The 18,386-nt window shown below is 40.3% G+C and overlaps 1 protein-coding gene across 2 annotated transcripts in view; it reads right to left on the bottom strand.

The window, feature by feature from the left end:
- Nucleotides 1-215: 215 nt before the first annotated feature.
- fgf11b (fibroblast growth factor 11b) overlaps nt 216-18,386 on the bottom strand; it is a 37,341-nt gene continuing 19,170 nt past the window's right edge. For both annotated transcript variants that reach the window (XM_063485438.1, XM_063485439.1), the window contains 3 exons: nt 17,453-17,556; nt 6,430-6,628; nt 216-6,330 (listed from right to left, as the gene is read on the bottom strand). In XM_063485438.1, coding sequence (XP_063341508.1) covers nt 6,194-6,330; nt 6,430-6,628; nt 17,453-17,556 — 440 coding nt within the window. In that variant the 3' untranslated portion in view covers nt 216-6,193. The remainder of the gene's footprint in view (nt 6,331-6,429; nt 6,629-17,452; nt 17,557-18,386) is intronic.

Genomic DNA, 18,386 nt, shown 5'->3' with positions numbered 1-18,386 from the left:
TTACATAGACCAGACTATGGAATAATAAAAGCAATGGAGTATGTGACTGCAAGGACAAATAAAGGAAAGGAAAAATGTTCATTTCCTACAGCGCATTAAAGGGGAAACTCATTTTGTTACTAGCTAATGCCTTTTAGAAAGATTTAGAAGGAAGCTGAGACAAAAAGAAATCACACACAAAAGTCAGAGAACATTGCTTATAATTATACAAATATATGTTATTTTATTGAATATTATTTCAGAATAAGACACCTCCTTTCATTTCATGTAGGAGTTATTGTAGAAATATACACAGGTCTGATGGCAATCATGGAGAGAGGGTGAATTGAGGGCACGTGTCTGTCGATACTGAGAGGGAGTCATCCGTAAGGAGCCAAAGAACATTAAAGTATGCATGCTTTGCAAAAACCACAAAATTAAGAAAAAAAACAAACCATGTCAGTCTGGACAATTAGTAATTCTTATTGCAGACTGTCATTATAGCCTGCAAGTTGTGAGTGCAGTTAGCGTGTTAGATTTGTTTCCCCTCCTTGAGTGCAGGCTGGTAGTTCTGGTTGCATATTGCTGGTCTTTATTCCTGCTTTGCTGCTTTTTGGCTTATCCAGAAAAGCCAGAACGTCCCTGCTTCTGCTGCTTCTTTGGGCTCTTAGTGCAAGGAGTCCGTGTTTAAATCCCTGGTGACACTCGGGAGGTGCCTGAGGAGTCAGGCCTGCCCTCTGTGGATAATCGGTGCCAAGGCCCAGTGTTATTTATGGCTTCTTTATCTTTTTAATTTTTTAAAGTGTTTGTTTGTTTTTTGGAAGACAACGAGATCAGTTTGAGAGAGAGAAGTTAAGAGTCTGTAAGAACAAGAGTGGGAAACCGTCTGGAAGACTCGTGTGACCGTAAGTCTGATGCCACCAAAGTCATTGCTGAACATGTCGGGACACGTATTGGCTTTAGAAACTGTTCTGCTGTTTTTATTTTATCTTTCTGACTTGGTCACACAGTGAGATTCTGTTTGGGGGAAGTTTCCCCATCGGTGTGAGTTCAACAGTGCTGAGCAAATACAACAAATAAAACCGAGCAAGTCCAACCAAATAAGAACAATTCTTCATAAAAACAACATCAACGAAAAACATGAAAAGGTATAACAACAGAAAGGCAGTAAAAAAAAAAAAAAGTACAACACTAACACAGTTAGTACAGTTTTAAGAAAATGAAAATATGTGTTAGTAGATCAGATATACAATATTTGTTAGTATTAACATATATGTAAACTGACAGCATCCCGCACATATAAACCATCCAGACAACTTCTGTTGTTTGGAAGCAGTCTGCTACCCTGTGTAGATTCCTCACATGCTCACGCATTCCTGAAAGATGCCATTCACTCACTGAAACAGCAGAAATATCAGCATACTCCACAGGTTCAGTCTATTTGGCTTTGTGCATTCTGCACATTAAACAAATCCTTATTCAAAAAGAACTATTCAAAAACAGTGTTGCAGCCAAGGCTCAATTTCTGTTAGTGTCCTGTTTTGAATATTTAAAACGCTTGGAACAGCGAGCGTGGCACACATCCATTTTGTACTGCCGTAATTCCAGGACTGATTTATAATTTATTTAGGATGGTTTTTGAGGTATTTAGTTGGCACAACTGCCTTCAAAAATGAGATCCATCAGTTTGAACCCCACTTAGGTTATGCAAGAGGGAAAGGATTTTTAGAAAACTGTATTTTATAATGGTGTGCATATTGTGTTATCCAATTTATATTGTTAAATCTCTTGTGTATGGACCACTGTCATGTGCCATTAGTGATTGTTTGCGAGTTGTAATAGATAAAATAATTCATTGGGATAGCATTAATCAAATTCAGTGAGATGCTGCATTTTGACTATTTAAACTTACAGCATAGCAAGGCGGTGGCATCAAAACCACATTAGGAACCCACGACGAGCACATTATAACCACATTAGGGTATGATGCAAACAGCCAAATGTCATGATAAATTGCCGTGTTATTACAATTCTGTGGAAGAAAAAAAATTCTTGAAGTTATGCCTTCAGCACTGCAGCTTTCTGCCCCTGATTAAAAATTCTGCCTCTTAGCAACCAACTACATCCATTAGAGGGTGCTAGTTAAACATAATTTTTCCCTTTAATTTGACAATGTGGCGCACATTTCTGTACTGTGAATGCAGGTTGATTTGGTTCACGGTTTTGTGGATTTTTGAGGATCATTAGTGTTCATTAGAAAGCAATAAGAAAATCCTGCATGCAGGCTTTGTAAAATGTAAAACTCAAAAAGGTGCATGGCTCAGAATGAACTCGTGTAGTGCATGGATAAATGCTACGCATGAAAAGGCCGTTTTGTTTTTGCACATATCAAATGAAATGTTACCCGGGTTTGCTGCAAAGAATTCCCTGGATGTTGGTTAGTTATTGTACAGTGCAGTAAAACTGCTGCTTCTAAGGTTCAGTTAACCTTTGGTTTAACTGGTTTACTTTTCACAGATGTGTGTCTCGAAGCAGACTACAGCTACTGATGCTCACACTGTTCCAAAATGAGAGAAAACTATTTATTCATCTTCCAGTGTAAAAGCCTCCTCCACCGGGGGTTGTCCATGTGGCTCCTTTGTTGAGTTTACAGGTCGAAATCAAACAACAGCCCTCTGAGCTCATCATGATCAAATGGATTTCCCTGTCTTTGGCAGACCTTGGGGAGATTTTTGCACCTATTGCAGGGTTGCTGTTTTTCTCGTTTGCGTTTTATTGAGTCTATCGATCATTGTTTCAGTCTCATGCCCTTTCTTTTTTCTCCTCGCCTCTCTGTCTTGTCTTACCATACTGTTAGTCATAGATACACACACTCGCACACAGAGACCTTATAAAGACACTAAAAGTATGCACACCTACACAGGCAATGTGATGTTGAGAAGAAACTTAATGGGCTGTAGGTACTGTGGTTAAGGGGATCTGTGTGGGATAGGGATTACGACTTTAAACCTCTCATGTGTGGGCACGCAGACTATAACATTTTTTTTTTTAATTTTCCATGTCACCACCTTACTGTTAGCTTTGCAAGACCTGTATTCATAAATGTATTCTCACTTGCAAAGCAGAACAATTCAGACTTTAAACTACAATAACAAAGATCCTCTTAACAGCTTTTCTACTTTTAGGACCACTATGTCTTTTCCCTCTCCTAACTTTTCCATTCAAGAGCATGACTAGTTTCACTTAACAGCTGCATTGCTTAACTTCTCTACATTGCAGAACATTGCTTCATGGCCATAAAGCCATACTTTTCCATTTAGCCCTACTTTTCCATCTACTTGCAGTATCACCATCAGACAACTTACTGTGCCATTCGTCATTACTACAGAGGTGAGGACTGATTGGCAAGCGACAAAGGGTGCTGAGGGTTATTTCTTAAAATCTTCTTTTAAAAAATGAATTGGAGCTTCAGAAATATACATTTTTATACTCTTTTGTGTTTTTAAAGTTCCTATTAGTTGCAAGTCTGGTAAAAAAAAAAAAAATGCTATTATATCTCATTCCTTTCCTGTCACTCAGTCACTGCGTTGGGCTTCAAGTTCTTCCCTTTCATAGAGTGAACTTGTGATCAACTTCAGAATTCAAAATCGTGTGCTGCCTGCTGTGCAGACACATTTATATCATGCAGTAGTTAGTAATGCATGGTTAGAACCCATACAAGGCTGTACCAGACTCCTCCGAGAGGCAGAACATTGGGTTTCCAAAATAGATATTTGTAGGTCTGCAATGCAAGGACAAAATATCCAAATTTAAACTGAGTGAAGCTCCCTCTGGAAAAGCCCAGAAAAATGAAAGACTTGATAAAAAAATGAAAAGCCCTCCAACTAATTTCCTCCATAGACCCTCTGTCCTAAATAGCACACAGTGCCTCTTTGTCTCACATTCATTATCATACCCACATGCCGCGCGCAATCCTGCCAAAATTCTTGCTTACTTTACTGCACACATTCCTTATCAACATTCCTCAAGAATACACCTCCTAATCCGTCACTCTTCCTAAATAACCGCCACCATGTGATGACTTCTTTACAATTCCGCACACAATTTCCGACTTACTTTTCACGCTCAATACGGCACATTCGTAAAGCCTCTTTTTCACTTTCTGTAGCATGTCTGCACATTATGTGACCATTCAAATTAAACACTATTGCCTATGCACAGAATTTCCTAGAATTAACGGGGAATTTTTAGCAGCCATCTAATAGGCATTTTTTTCCCGTTTGGCTTCCCCATCTCCCAACATTGCTCTTTCCTGTCATAGCGAGGGACTTAACGCTGTCTGTGTTTGTTGGTAGTATCCATGCACCATTCACTTTGACTGAACATTGTGATGACATTTGTTTTTCCCCTGCGTGACTTACCAGAGCAGACAGCACCCAACAGCAGCCATCACTGAAATATCCCTGACATCTCCCATTTAGACACCTTGTATCAGGTCAGTTGCATACAATTCTAAAATTGCATGCAGTTCACTCTCGATGCAATCAAAATACCGGTTAATTGAAACTAAAAAAAAAAGTTACATTTAATGAAGATTCCTTTGAGGACACTCATTCATTTAAAATATATACACATCACACAAAAGTCAGTGAGAGTGGTACAAAGTATAACCTATTCCACGACACAGACATGTCAAAGACGCAACATTGTGCTGTGTCTGAAGGACACAGTAGAGGTTACCCACAGTTCCTCTTTCTATCCTCTGTGCATGCACTCATTCACACAGAATCTTACCTAACATTTATACTCTAAAAGACAGCCACATAAGGGGGTTAAAACACAATCACAGCAAGACGTTCACTCAGACAACTACATTTTTGAGGGCAATTCTTCCAAGGTGATTTGATAAAGCTAGTGAGTGGATAAGCTGCCAGACATCCTCAGAATAACAAGTGCTCCAACTCAGAGGCTCCTTTGGCTTTGATGTTGGGCTTCAAACCTGGCTTTACGCTGACAGCAGATGCCGAGCAAAGTGTACACTAGCGTGCTTTTTCAGGTGACTGATCCACCCTGGGTTTAAAATATGAGCCAGTTGTTTCATTTGTAGCCTTTAATGAGCAAGCGCCATAATTAGCGATCACCTGTTAGAGATTACTGCAGTAGAAAGAGGGTGTCATGCACTGTCTCACTTACTTATGCCGCCCCTGTTTTTGTTTTTGCTGGTATAAATATTGCTCAAGCCTTTTGACCCTTTCCATTAGAGTCTGGAAAAACAAAAACAAAAATACATGAAAGTAAATGATATTTTATGGCTCATCTTCCCAAGAAGAGTAGCTGCTTTAGGTTATTAATTTATTTTACTGGGAACCACTGCTTACACCTATGCGAGCAGTTCCTTGCTCCTGAACTTCATAGCATTTGCTGTGAAATTCAAACATTCTGCTTTCTTATCTCCAACAGGACTGAAGCAACCATCCCCACCTCTCTGCTTATTTGATATAATGTTTTTAGCATCATCCAGTTATTATCACAGCTAGCAAAGAAAGCAAACAAAAGAGGAAAAGGATTCGTTTTTAGTTGCTGCTGACCTGACCCGATCCAAGCTTCCTGCAGATTTCTTTCGTCTCTAAGCCATATCATCTCACTTTGAGCTTTAGTTGACCTTAGTGATTAGCTGGTAGGCAGATGGTGGGTGGAAAGCTGGCTGAGCCACACTGTCACCAACTTTAGGGCTCAAGAGGGAGCCCATGGGTGAGGATTATCCTGCGGAGTCAGTGCTGGATATGTGTGTGTGTGTGTGTGTGTGGTGACTATACAGTACAATAGAGCTGATGGTGGGGAAGGCATATGAGAAAAGATGAAACTGTCAGCAGACAAAGAAGCTTGATCCTGACGGAGAAATAAATGGGGCTGCACGTAAGCAAATCACAACAGGTACAGAAAGAGGTGACACTAGGAGAAAGGGTGGGCGGTGGTAGGAGTTCTGGCTCAGACCCTGGGCTTTCCTTTTGTGGTTTCAGGTGAGGGGGGACTCCTCTCTCAGGTCTTCTTGGCTGCTGATGGACTGCTGACTCTTTATCCCTCAGCATCTTGGAGTGCACTTCTGGAATGAGGTGGCCGCTGAGGACCATTCCCCCAGCCACCCTCAGTGCATAGTGGGCAACTTTGTTTCAAGTGTCACTGCTACCCTTTGTCCCACCCTCATTCTCCTGTGCTATGAGGCCTCAGCCTTGGGAGCTTCTTTCTGTCCATTCTTTAGGGACGGCGAATCTGATGTCTTCACCGTCTTCCGAGGTGGGCTCACTGGCTCACTGACTAGCTCGTGTAGCGATGGCTCCTTATACATTGCAACTGTGTAACAAAGATAGGAGATGTCAGTTAGCAATTTAGTTTAATGATTAATAACTGAGAAATAAACTATTTCAATATTGTTTTTTTTTTTTAATATACCCTCTATAACTTTAGGCAGGAAGTGTGCCGCTCCCTTGGTCTTCTTTACCCGGTTGCCCTTCATGACCTGACCGTCACGGTTGATACCGATATACCAGGAACGGCCAGACTGGGTCTGGCGATAGAGCATGGAGGAGTACGTAACGTAGTAGTTCTCAAACACGCTCTCTTTGAACCTGCACTCAGGAGTGAAGTGCTCCTGAAACAAGATATGGAATAGGAGAAGAATTGCATTCATATTGTCAAACCGAACACAACAAGAAAAAGTAATCTGCAAATGTGATGAGAATATTTCAAAATTATCGCAAGTCTTTGAACTTGGACTACACTGCATGTCAGCCCAGACTAAAAAGGAAACAGAAAAAAACAAAAAGAAAAATATGGGATGCATACTGTGAAACACATTAATGAGGTGGCTGTTTCCGGAGGGAAAGGAAGGATAGAATTAGATCTGAACTTGTGTTTCTTTGAGAGCGTGGATGTTCTGGTCTTTTAAGAACAGCAAGAAAAGGTGCAGACTATAATATAGATGTGAGAAAAAGCATTAACATCTCTGCTAAACATAACAACTACCCAAAGGGAAAATGCATAGATGGAAAAAGAAGATGAAAGACACCTAAACAATGACACCAACACACTGCAATGTGCACACATACATTGCTGTGTGTACATATAAATGACATCAAAGTGCAGGAACTGCTTCGGAGGCATCACAATATGCTGAGCCTGGGATGATTATAGGGGTGGGGATAATACTGGTAAAGTTTACCAGTGTTTGGAATCACTGCAATATGTATGCCATAATTGGTTATGACATGCATACCGCATTTAATTTGTGTTAAGCTTATAATTATGACATCGTGCATAAGAATTTGTTTTTAATGTCTTGCCTGGTTAAATAAAAGTTACATAGACAGAGACCAGACAGCAACATATGTGCTTGAAAAAGGATGCCCGTTGCAGAGCCAAACACCGCAGTTTCCAAAAAGTAGACGCCTATGTGGAAATTACCCAACTGCAGTTGGTTAAAATTATTATTCTTATTTTATCAATGTACAGTGGCAGTTACTAGTTAAAAGATGTTACAAAGCCACAGTCCGCTACCCAAAATTTCAGCCCTGACAAATGGCTGCACCACCGCCTCTCTTTAAACCCTCTTTTTTGCTCTCTTTGTAATTAGACGTTGTAACATGATGTAAAGTAAATGGCTGAATTTCATTTAAAAAATACAATAAAAATCAGTGAAGTCAAGTGTAACTATATTCTGTACTGGGATGTGAACGCCAGCATGGAAGAAGCTAACGCTACAGCTGCTAGCACTGCTAAGGCCAAATTAATCTGACGCTGTGTAAAGTTCTGCACATTTCAGCGACACTCCTAGCAACGGTAACGTTATATTAGCTATTAGGTCTGGCTTTGGGGACAGGAATGGGGACACCCTTTTTAACCCTTATGTTGCGCTCCTGGGGACAGCTACACTGGGACATAACAATAAACGTGTTTAACAGTTTCAGCTCTTAAAATGCAGACTGAATACTCATTTGACCAATATTTAATTTTGTATATTTAAAGCATGCTCAACTTTGTTTTCTCAGGATTTTGTATCTTTTTCGACAATTAGAAGACTAGTTGCCAGGAACATCCTTAGTTAACAGCCTGGTGGAAATAGTTTTTGTTTCTGTAGTTAAATTTAACCTGTTATTACAACAATATAGCGTTTTCTTTTTGACATATAGTGAGTGCCATTTCTTGAGTGTAGTACATAATGGCTATAACACACTACCTAGCAATTGCTAGCATTAGCTACAGCAGAAACAAGCAAAGAAACAGCACAGTCAAAATACCAAAGTTGAGCGTTTAAACCAAGGGGTGGTTTCTCAGTGGCCCAAATTAATGAATTGACTTAAAACGAAACATTTTGTGGGCAGAGTCGACGCTGAGGTGTGAGAAAGTTCACATCTATAGGACCTCTAAATCTTAGAAAAACAGGTTGGAAACAAACTATATTTTAAGGGTCACAAACTAGCATTTATATTTACGATACATGTTTTTGGTTTTTTTGTTGGTTTTTTCCAGACTCAAATTAAACAACAGAAAGATCTATCACCCTGCAATCCCCTATCACCCTGCAATCCCCTAAATGAGATTATTAATATAGGCCACTCTCATGTAATGCCAATTGTCCGTGACTGACCAAATGTGTATAGACAACGGAAAATCAGATTAGAAGAACTTGGATCATGTCCAACAGTTAAACCATTCTTTGTAAGTGATCATGTCCCTGCAGCACTTTCCCTCTCTCTGTACTCAGTGTAAGGGCTACTGAACACTGCATAATGTTGGCTGGTGAGATTAACCAATTGTGACAGATATACATCACTCTTAGTCTCCATCAGGGTCTGGACAGAGTCTGTCCCCTGTCAGAGAGCAAAGCCAATCTGCTGGATTGATTAAGTGAGAGCAGCAGGCCAGAAATGGCTGAGTGGAGAATTTCTGAGACTCGGGACAAACAGTAGCATCAAACTTGGCGTAGACAAGTTTTAATAAAGAGATATAAGAGACCTTCAGTTTCAAACTTATCACAGATCATCACCTTTCTGCTTTATAGGGGAGTTTTATCCTTTAGCAAGGTATTTTAGGACTGTGTGTCCTCCCTCCATTTATTTCTGACCCACTGCTCCACCAACGTTCATGTCCATTTCACTGCCACCTTCCTACCATATGAAAATAAGCTTCTACCCTTAACTCAACAAACACTCCTGCTACCACCACATTGCAGAGCTATTTTAAGATCCACTGACAGGTTTGATATCTTCTGCTGTGCTAACACAGAGGATGGGATCGATAGATGATCTGCTTCATTCATTATTAATCAGACCAGAAAGCAAGAGGGTGGGAAGTGCGGGAGACAGAAGGGGAAAGGTAGGGGAGACAGGAAAGAAAGCAGAAGATCACTCAGAGAGGACAGAGGGGTTGGTGGGTAATAAAGGAGATTAAGAATTGAGAGAAAGGGAGATCCCTATTATCCCCCAGGACCAAAAGGAGCGCACGCTGAGCTGACAAGGGCTTTAGTCGTCAGCACCCCACAATCTAACACTCACATTCCTCTGGAAACAGAACCCATTACTACAGCACAATGCCCCTTAGTTCAACCTCTGAAATGACACCAGTGATAACCCCTCTCCCAAGTCATCCTATAATTACCCTTCATAATCACGCTCCTGAAATTAGTCTAATGATAGAACTCACGTTTTCTGTACTTCATTCAAGTAGTCTCAGAAAATCTAAAGAAAAAACATTCTGCGAGAGCAGACAGGACAGTAAAAAAAATGTCCTTATAATACAAGGATTTTTCATGATGACCTACCACAGTGGCTTCTATTGCTCTCCCTAACGGATACAAATATGTTGCTGTAATTATCGCCATCTCTCAAACTCACCTTGAGGTAACCTTTAGACCCTAGCAAAACAATAGTTTCCGCTCCCACTGACAACATCACTCAAGCCACCAACGTCTGCAGATGAATTATTGCTAATGATGTGTGGAGCGTTGCACATTTTAAAGAGCGATGAGGGAATATTTCCATCTAAGTGGTGGGTGCTTGGACTGAAAACGAAATAAAAATCTCCTTCTTTAACCGTGACTTATTTGGAAACTTGGCTAGCTAGCTTCCCCCTTCATGTGTCGCAAGCCAAAAAATTAATGCGAATGAAAGCAGATGAGAAAGATAATATGTAGGGTCCATGCGGAGAATTCCTAAGATGGGTAGAACCTTTTTATGATGCAGAGTATCATCCAGACCTTCCCCGCCCACACACGCAACCTCCTTCCTCATTCCTTGTGTCTGATTACATCTGTTCTACCTGCTTCAGTAAGCTTTGCTCTCCACCACGACCATACTCTGGAAGTGCATCAAGCCACACACACACACACTCACAGGGCAGAGTTCCCTAATCTTACCCTGTAGATAATTAGGATATAGGGGACAGGAGTGAGGTTGTGACTAATTAGAGAGAGTAATTCCATGCATAATATGTAATATCTTGTTCACTTTAATTTCATCATGCATGTACAAGCATGAAATCAGAACTGATGCCCCTGAAAATATAGCTCTATTTCTGTAAGCCAAAACATCATTTGCATTTATCATGTTAAAACATTTGCAGTTCCCCATTTAGACAGCAGGGGTCATAGTGTCATGCAGGCTTCCTGCATCTATTAACCGGCCCATCAACTCCTTGTGTAATCTATGGGAAGCTGTGAAATGTGCCCAGCTCCAGTAATCCCACCACATTCCCATAGTTTTGCATCACTGCTGCAGCAGCCCACTCACATGACAACATGAAATGTAAAGCTCATCCATGCAACATTCCCCTAGTACACACACATACATGCTCTCTGCGTTCAGGAAGCCCTCCACCTCCCCCTCCCCAGCAGGGCATGTTGCTGATGTTGTTTGTCAAGCCAGATGTGGATGCACTATGACACAACTAGTTACATAAGTCAGTAGACTACAGAAGCTTATTAAGAGGGATTCAGAGAGGATGAGAATACTGTCTAGCACCACACATGTATGATCTGTCCGGGGAGAAATGAAGCTCACATGACAAGAATAGAGTGGATGATAATGTGCCGAGACTCGTGGCTCTGCAGTGCTGATTGATAGCTGGAAGGCCCTTGTCAATATAATGCTGCTGAGAGTGGAGCTGTCGCTGACATTCCCTTCTCCCACCGTCGGCGACAGCGGTGACTGCTTCGCACTGCCCGCTGCCTTTATCAGAAAACCCTCTGCTTTAAATATTCTGGGACGCAGCACTGTGGTTAATAGCTATTCCATACAGTAGCAAATCGGATAATGTATCCTGAGACTATTTTGGTAGGAGAGCCACGGTACAGGCCGGCTCATGAATCCATCACAAAGAATAGGATTTTTGCCTTTCCTAAGTGCTCCTAATTGGCTGCCTTGGAAAAATGTCCTTCTTTATTGTTACATTTCTGCACTCCGCCTCTTTTCTTTGGCTCTGGCCAATTATTCTCCCTGCTGCTTTTTCTAATGTCCACATTTTCCCCTGTCCTGTGATAAAAGCGATGCTATCAAGCAGTGGTGCTGTCCTGCATCTCAATGTAATCCTTTCATGAAAAAGAATAAGAAGGACACAGGTTTTCATCAATACCTTCTCCACTTTTCTTCTCCCTTTCCTGTGTCTGTCTATGTTTCGTCTCTTTTGGTGCCGGTCTGTTCTAAACACACCCATCGATACTTTAGTATCTTTTAATGAATTAAAAGGCTTGTACACCACACTATTTAATTGCACAATGTCCCACATGAGAGTTTATATATATATATATATATATATATATATATATATATATATATATATATATATGTGTATATATATATATATATATATATATATATATATATATATATATATATATATATATATATATATATATATATATATATATATATATATATATGTCTAAGTATTGACTGGTTTTGACCAGCATATCTTTGGCCAAAACTTGCTTGTTGATGGTCATGTTTGCCTTTACTAACACAAGCTCTTTTCTCCCTCCCTCTCATTCTCTCTCTCTCTCTCCCTAGCACATACACACACACTCTTCCTCTCTCTTTTTCTCAGTGTCCATGAGGAGTTTTTCCAGAACACATAGATTATAAAATGGGGCAAGAACAAGCCAAGCTCTATTTTTGTATCGGGACCAGCCTTTTCCTGTTGTCACCCACAGGTAGTGAGGTTGAGATTTATGTCTGAGACAATGCTACTGTTGACTTCCTTCCTCTGTTTTTTCGAAGTCTGGCTCAACAGCCACACACTACTGTATATGCATGAGGCAGGGGCATGAGAAAATTTTCCCTTGAGCATGCAGAGGCAAAACATTCTAATAACTAACACAAGTGGCAGAACAAGCAGTGAGAAAACACTCTGTTAGCCACCTCAGCTCTGTTGTTGTTGATTTACATTTAAACACAGCACAAAGTTATGTAGACATTTGCCAAATGCACTCCCTCAAAGAACTAAGATTAAATAAAATGAGACTACTAATGTATCAGAAATTAGAACATGCTTTATGGCCAAAAGAAAATCATGTTCTGTTGTACTGCACCTATATGAGCCCATAACTGTGTGTAAAAGAGAGGAATCTCTCTGAAAGAGGTCAGTTTGGGATGTGCTACAGCTATCGACTGCTGCTGAGGAAATCCCTTCTCTCCTCTTCGCACAGAGGAAAGGCACCAAAGTCTAATGCATGCTAATCAGGGGCTGAGAAGATAATAAGAGATGTTGCAGTCCATATGCCAATATTCAAGATTTGACTCTTTCATGCACAGATGGTCCTCTCGCATTTATATGCATCGATGCACACTTGCATTCACTGATTTTGCATGTAATTTTCTGTTCTTGAAAGCAGCACATATAACCAGTAGAGAGAAAAGATCCTAGTTATACAACACATATGAATAAATAAATGTGTTTTTACAAATTGGTGCATAAGTGTTTCAATATTTGTACTTTTTCATAGCTAGGATATTGACACAAGTTGAAAAATGATCAGCTGTGCACAGTCTAACTTTCTAGTGACTTTAAGATAACCTGGTCTTTGTTATTTATAGCAACAAATGTAACTTTATCACCTTGGTATTTTTATCTCATGCAGGATTTCATAGGAAACAAAGTTGTCACAGTAAGGTGTAAAGAGTCAACATTTCCTGTAGTAGTCATAAATTTTCAAGCATGTAGCCATGGTTAAGTGATTTGACACTAATCGCATGTAAGCAGTATTACAAGCACTGTCCAGAGTGCTGATCAGACTTTATCCTCTTGAAGTGACACCAAAGCTGTCTAAGGTGCTGACTGAAAGAGTCAAGTGTTCTGAGACAGACGACATTGGAACTATCCATCTGCCCTTTTTGTCCATTCCTTCACTTCTTAAAATATAAACTATTTAGTTAAAACTCTCAGATGAGTTGGTACTGTATATGCTTGGTCTCAAAGCCTGAACATTTTATTTTCTTAAACAGTGAAAGGTCGACTTTTAAGAATATAAATGACTTCAAATAAGCTTAAATACCTAGAGTGGTAAAATGTAATATACAGTATACATAAAACAGAGACCTGGGACACATTTCTGAAAAATAAATTGTTGTATTTTGCTACTAAGCTTTGCCTCACATATTTTAAGTTGACAGGATATTTATTTTGTTGCGGAGTATTGCCACAGTGTGGTATTGCTACTTTTACGTCAGTTAAGGATCTGATGACTTATTTCACTACTATGGAGCAAAAACTACAGAACTATACAAGTGCTGAGCTATCTCTTATTATAACTTGGAAAATTGGATAAGGGTGTAGCAATGTATTGAAATTTGTAAATAGAGCATCCATCCATCCGTTCATTCATTCATCCATCTGCTGTGGCATATCTGGCTTTAGGTTGCGGGGTGCAGCAGTCTAAGCAGAGTAACCCCAACCTCCCTCTCTGGCTAAAGTTTTAGATGTACAGCAATTGTTTTTAAATATGCAATAGAAATAAACATGACTTGACCTCTTCCAGCTCTACCGGGGGATATTGAGGCATTTCTAAACCAATCGAGAGATTTAAACTCTCAGCATGCCCTCCTCTCAGTAGGACATGCCCATAACACCTTACCTAGAAGGAGGTGGTTTGGACATCCAAATCAGATCTCCAAACCACCTCAACTGGCTCCTTTCAATGTGAAGGAATGGCGCAGGGCTGTCCAACTCCAGTCCTCGAGAGCTACTGTCCTGCACCTTTTAGATGCATCCTTGTTCCGACACACCTGAATCAAGTGAATGGCTTGTTACCAGGCCTTTGCCAAACCTGATGGAATGCTGAAGAGAAAATCCAATCATTTGATTCGGCTGTTTTGGAGTAGAGACTGAAGTTAGACACCCCTCAAATGGTGGGTGTACTCCAAATGAATGAGCTCCTGATGCTATTTCGCCATGCAATTGACATGATTGAATGCCTTCTGTAAGTCCACAAGGCACATAGACTCGTGGTGCTAACTCTGATATACGCTTAAATATCCTCTCCAGTATCCTGGCATGAAGATTCTCAGGTGGGTTGAGGAGTATGATCCCCCAATAGTTGGGGCACACTCTCTGGTTCCCTTTCTTGAATAAAGGAACCACTAGTTTTTGAGATGTGGTGGTCCTTGAAGGGTTCCACCAACCATTGTGGTGCCTCGTGAGGTCTGGCCGCTTGAGGTCACTCCCTATTGTTCCCAGACTTTGCTTCCATTACAGAAGGCATATCAGTGGGGCCACTTTTGTGCTGCAAAGGAAGCAGCTGGCCATCAGGTACTTTCCAGATGGTTTTACATGGTGGATCACAATCTGATGGAACTTTTCTGCTTTCATATTTCCATTAGTTTTGACAAGATCCCCAGCACCACTGGCTGAAATTCATCCCCAAAACACGACAAAGCCTCCACCGTGTTTTACTGATGGCTGTACATACTCACTGTTGTACCACTCTCCTGACCTCCACTGTACATACTGACAACAACTTGAACCAATTTTTTTTTAATTTGGACTCATCACTCCTTAAGACCCATTACCTCTGACTTTCAGTCCAGTTCTTGTGTAATTTGACATATCTCAGGCTTTTACCCCTGTTTCAAGTACACAACTCATTACATTCCATTGGTTGCAATAAAAAAAATAAAACGTCAACAGTTAAAAGGTTCTAAAGATGTTTCTGAATTATAAACTATCTCAGTAAAATATGTGTAGCGTAACATGTTTAGCATAACTCACTTGACCAGAGCTGTTTATTTTCTAGCTGTATTAGGACAAGAAGATGATTACATCAAAGTCCCCAAATTAATGTTTTTTAAAATACTGCAACATAAAGATAGGTTAAATTGTTTTGGTACAAATGATCTGTAAGGTGTCTAGTATCAATGTCTATATTTGCAATTATTTAGCTTTGTTCAGTATAGCCATACACTGACTGAACATTTTAATGGCAACAATAGTGACCAGAATAATGCTGTATATCTAGGCATGCTCAGAAAGGATCGCTCTTGTGCTTACTATCACAATCATTGTCCTCAATGAATGATAGTTGACAGCAAAACCCTACTTTGAGGCACTATTTCTCATCCCAGTCACTTCACACTTAGGAGCAAATCACCTCAGTGCAAACAGAAGGTCATTACTTGGTGAAGCCAGCAAAACCACATCTTCTGCAAAAAGCAGAGATGAGAACCTGAAACCACTGAGCCCGACACCTTCCACCCCTTGGCTGCACCTAGAAATAAAAAAGCCAAAAACAGACTTTTCTATAGAATTTTCCCTTCCCTTTTTGAATCGGTGACAAACAGAAGGCCTGGTGGAATTTAACGCCCACTTAGAATCAAGCTAACTTATTGCTGGCAATGAAAGTCAAGCTCTTACTATGGTTTTACAGGGACCAGGTAACTGGACCAGATAAAAACAGTCCTGATACCCAATACCACCACAAGCATTCCCCGCAGGATACCCCAGTCCACATAACACATGTAGACTGGTTGAGCAATCTCCCATACACCCTCAAATATCAGGATGAAAACCACATTATTTATCCAGAATCCAAGATTCGTCTAATGGTTGAATTCTCCTCTCCGGTACGCTGGCATAGACCTTACTGGTCAAGCTGAGTAGTGTGATCCCCTTATAGCTGCAATGCAGAAAAAACTCAGGGTGAAGCTCATCCACCCCTCGTGCCCTGCCACCAAAATGTTGTTTAACTACCTCCTGACCTCTCTCTTCACTGTCTCTCGTTCCACTACAAAAGGTGTGTCAGTGGGATTGAAGAGATTCTCGAAGTACTCCACTGTCTGACTATATCCTCTGTTGAAGTTAGCAGCTCTCCATCCCCACTGAATAAAGTGTGAGCTGCTTTTCTCCTTGTGTCACCTGACAGTTTGCTAGAATTACCTCAAGGCTGACTGAAAGTCATGCTCTGTGGCTTCAGTTTTTGCTTCTGCTACTGTTAGAACCACACTTTGCTTACTTAGCATTCTGGTACTTGTCAGTTGCCTCCTAAACTATCCAGGCTTGACAGGACTCATCTCCTGTGTCCACTTTCTGGTTCTGGGCTCACTGCAGTCACAACAGACATCGACCACCTTATGATTGTAATCTGTACACCAATGGCAGTATGGAAAATGGTCCATTCATACTTGTGAGGTCCTTTCTGAAGTGCTTGAACTTATAGCTAAAGAATATTTTTATCTACATAGCTGTGATTAAGATGTTGAAGATTACTTTAGCATACAAGATCACAATCTAGTTGACCAACCCCATGCAACCCAAAGGGAGAAAATTGTCATTATTTATTGACATCCTATTTAGTAGCGTGTTCTCAAATAGCTTCACAAACTGTAATACATCAACTTATATTAATACCCATACTAATATATTGTTCTTTTCACTCTTATGTTACTTTATTTCTGTTTTACACCTTTCTAAGTTCGTAAATTAGAAAAATGATTTAAAATTGAATTTATGTTTTCAATGCAATAAATAAGCGAGGCAAGAATCAAAAAATATGCCAGCTTTTGTGGTAAGTGGGCTCATATCTTGAATTTACCCTCATTTTTACAGTTCTGTATATACATGCATTGCGAGGTTTGTGATGCATGTATGTATACATCATCAGACCCATGTCATGCAAATTATGCTGAAATAGAAGAGACAGTAAACTGAAGTCTAAGTAACAGACAACTGAACCTCTAAATCCAATATGACAGTTGATGATAACGCCCTGATTGGTTTTCTCCTTTTTGATTTCCTTGTCAGTGATGTGAGTAGGCATTAGCTTTTCTGTAGGAAAGATATCAGGACCCCGCAGCTGTTATCCAAACCTGAATGGATGCATTCTAATCCAAAAGCAGAACAATCATCTTGGATTTAGTGTCACAGCAACATATCTCAGATATGTCATGAAATGGAAGTATTTTGTTTGTATAAGCCTAATGGGTATACTTACTGATGTATAGAGGTATCCTTCACTATTCATGGCGAGGTAGAACCCTGTCTTTGCCCCCTGAATTGCCACAATCCGCAGCCCCACTGGAATTAAGTTGAACTGTGCTAAATTGGGAAATAAAGTCAGAGATAGAGAGCATGACAAAGACAGAGGAGAAAAAGGAAAAAGTCAGAAAATCAAACTGCAATACCATATCACAACACATTCTGCTATTCTGTATTCATATTTGCAGGGTAAATGGCTCCAGTGTCAGTGCTGCCTGCGGTTTCTCTCTTAAGCCCAAATGCAGTGACCTCTTACTTTATGTTTATGGAAACATAACACTCTGTCACCTTCACTGAGCTTTGTGCTGCCACTAAAACGGAACAATAATGGACATGTTCTGCCATGCCAACTGCAGCTTAGAGTAAAGACAGCAATGCAGTGTTGGTAAAATACACTAGTAAGCTAGTTAACAGTTCACCAAGAAGTAATTTTACATCGAGAGTAAATAAAATGCCACATTCAGACTTTGGCATGAAAAAAGGCCCATGTCTGACTCTTGAAGGTCAAAAACAAAGAAATGATAAGAGAGCACTGCATAGTTTCCGCTCTGATGGCCAGATTTAGTTTGCGAAAGGTCAGGATGAACATTCACATCGTCTCAACGGTTGCAATATGTCACTGCTCTCTCTGGTTTATAAAGTGCATATAGTGACCTGCAGATCCAATCAGAATCTGTGATCCAAGCATTTCTGCACGAGAGAAGAACACACTAAATTGCCAAAGTTTGACAGGCAGTGCGACATGATGTGCTTCCTATTAAGAGACAAAAATAACAGTCCTAATTGAACCAATTTTGACAGGTGAGCTGACAAAATCCTAACTTTTCCCTCCACTCTTCAGCCATGGGCCCTTATAGCACAGCACGAGACCTGCTGTTGTTCGGTTTAGT

This window comes from Pelmatolapia mariae, linkage group LG10_11, assembly GCF_036321145.2.
Source record: "Pelmatolapia mariae isolate MD_Pm_ZW linkage group LG10_11, Pm_UMD_F_2, whole genome shotgun sequence".
Taxonomy (NCBI): domain Eukaryota; kingdom Metazoa; phylum Chordata; class Actinopteri; order Cichliformes; family Cichlidae; genus Pelmatolapia; species Pelmatolapia mariae.
Note: the sequence above shows the minus strand (reverse complement) of the source record. Positions and strands in the feature narration are given on the sequence as shown.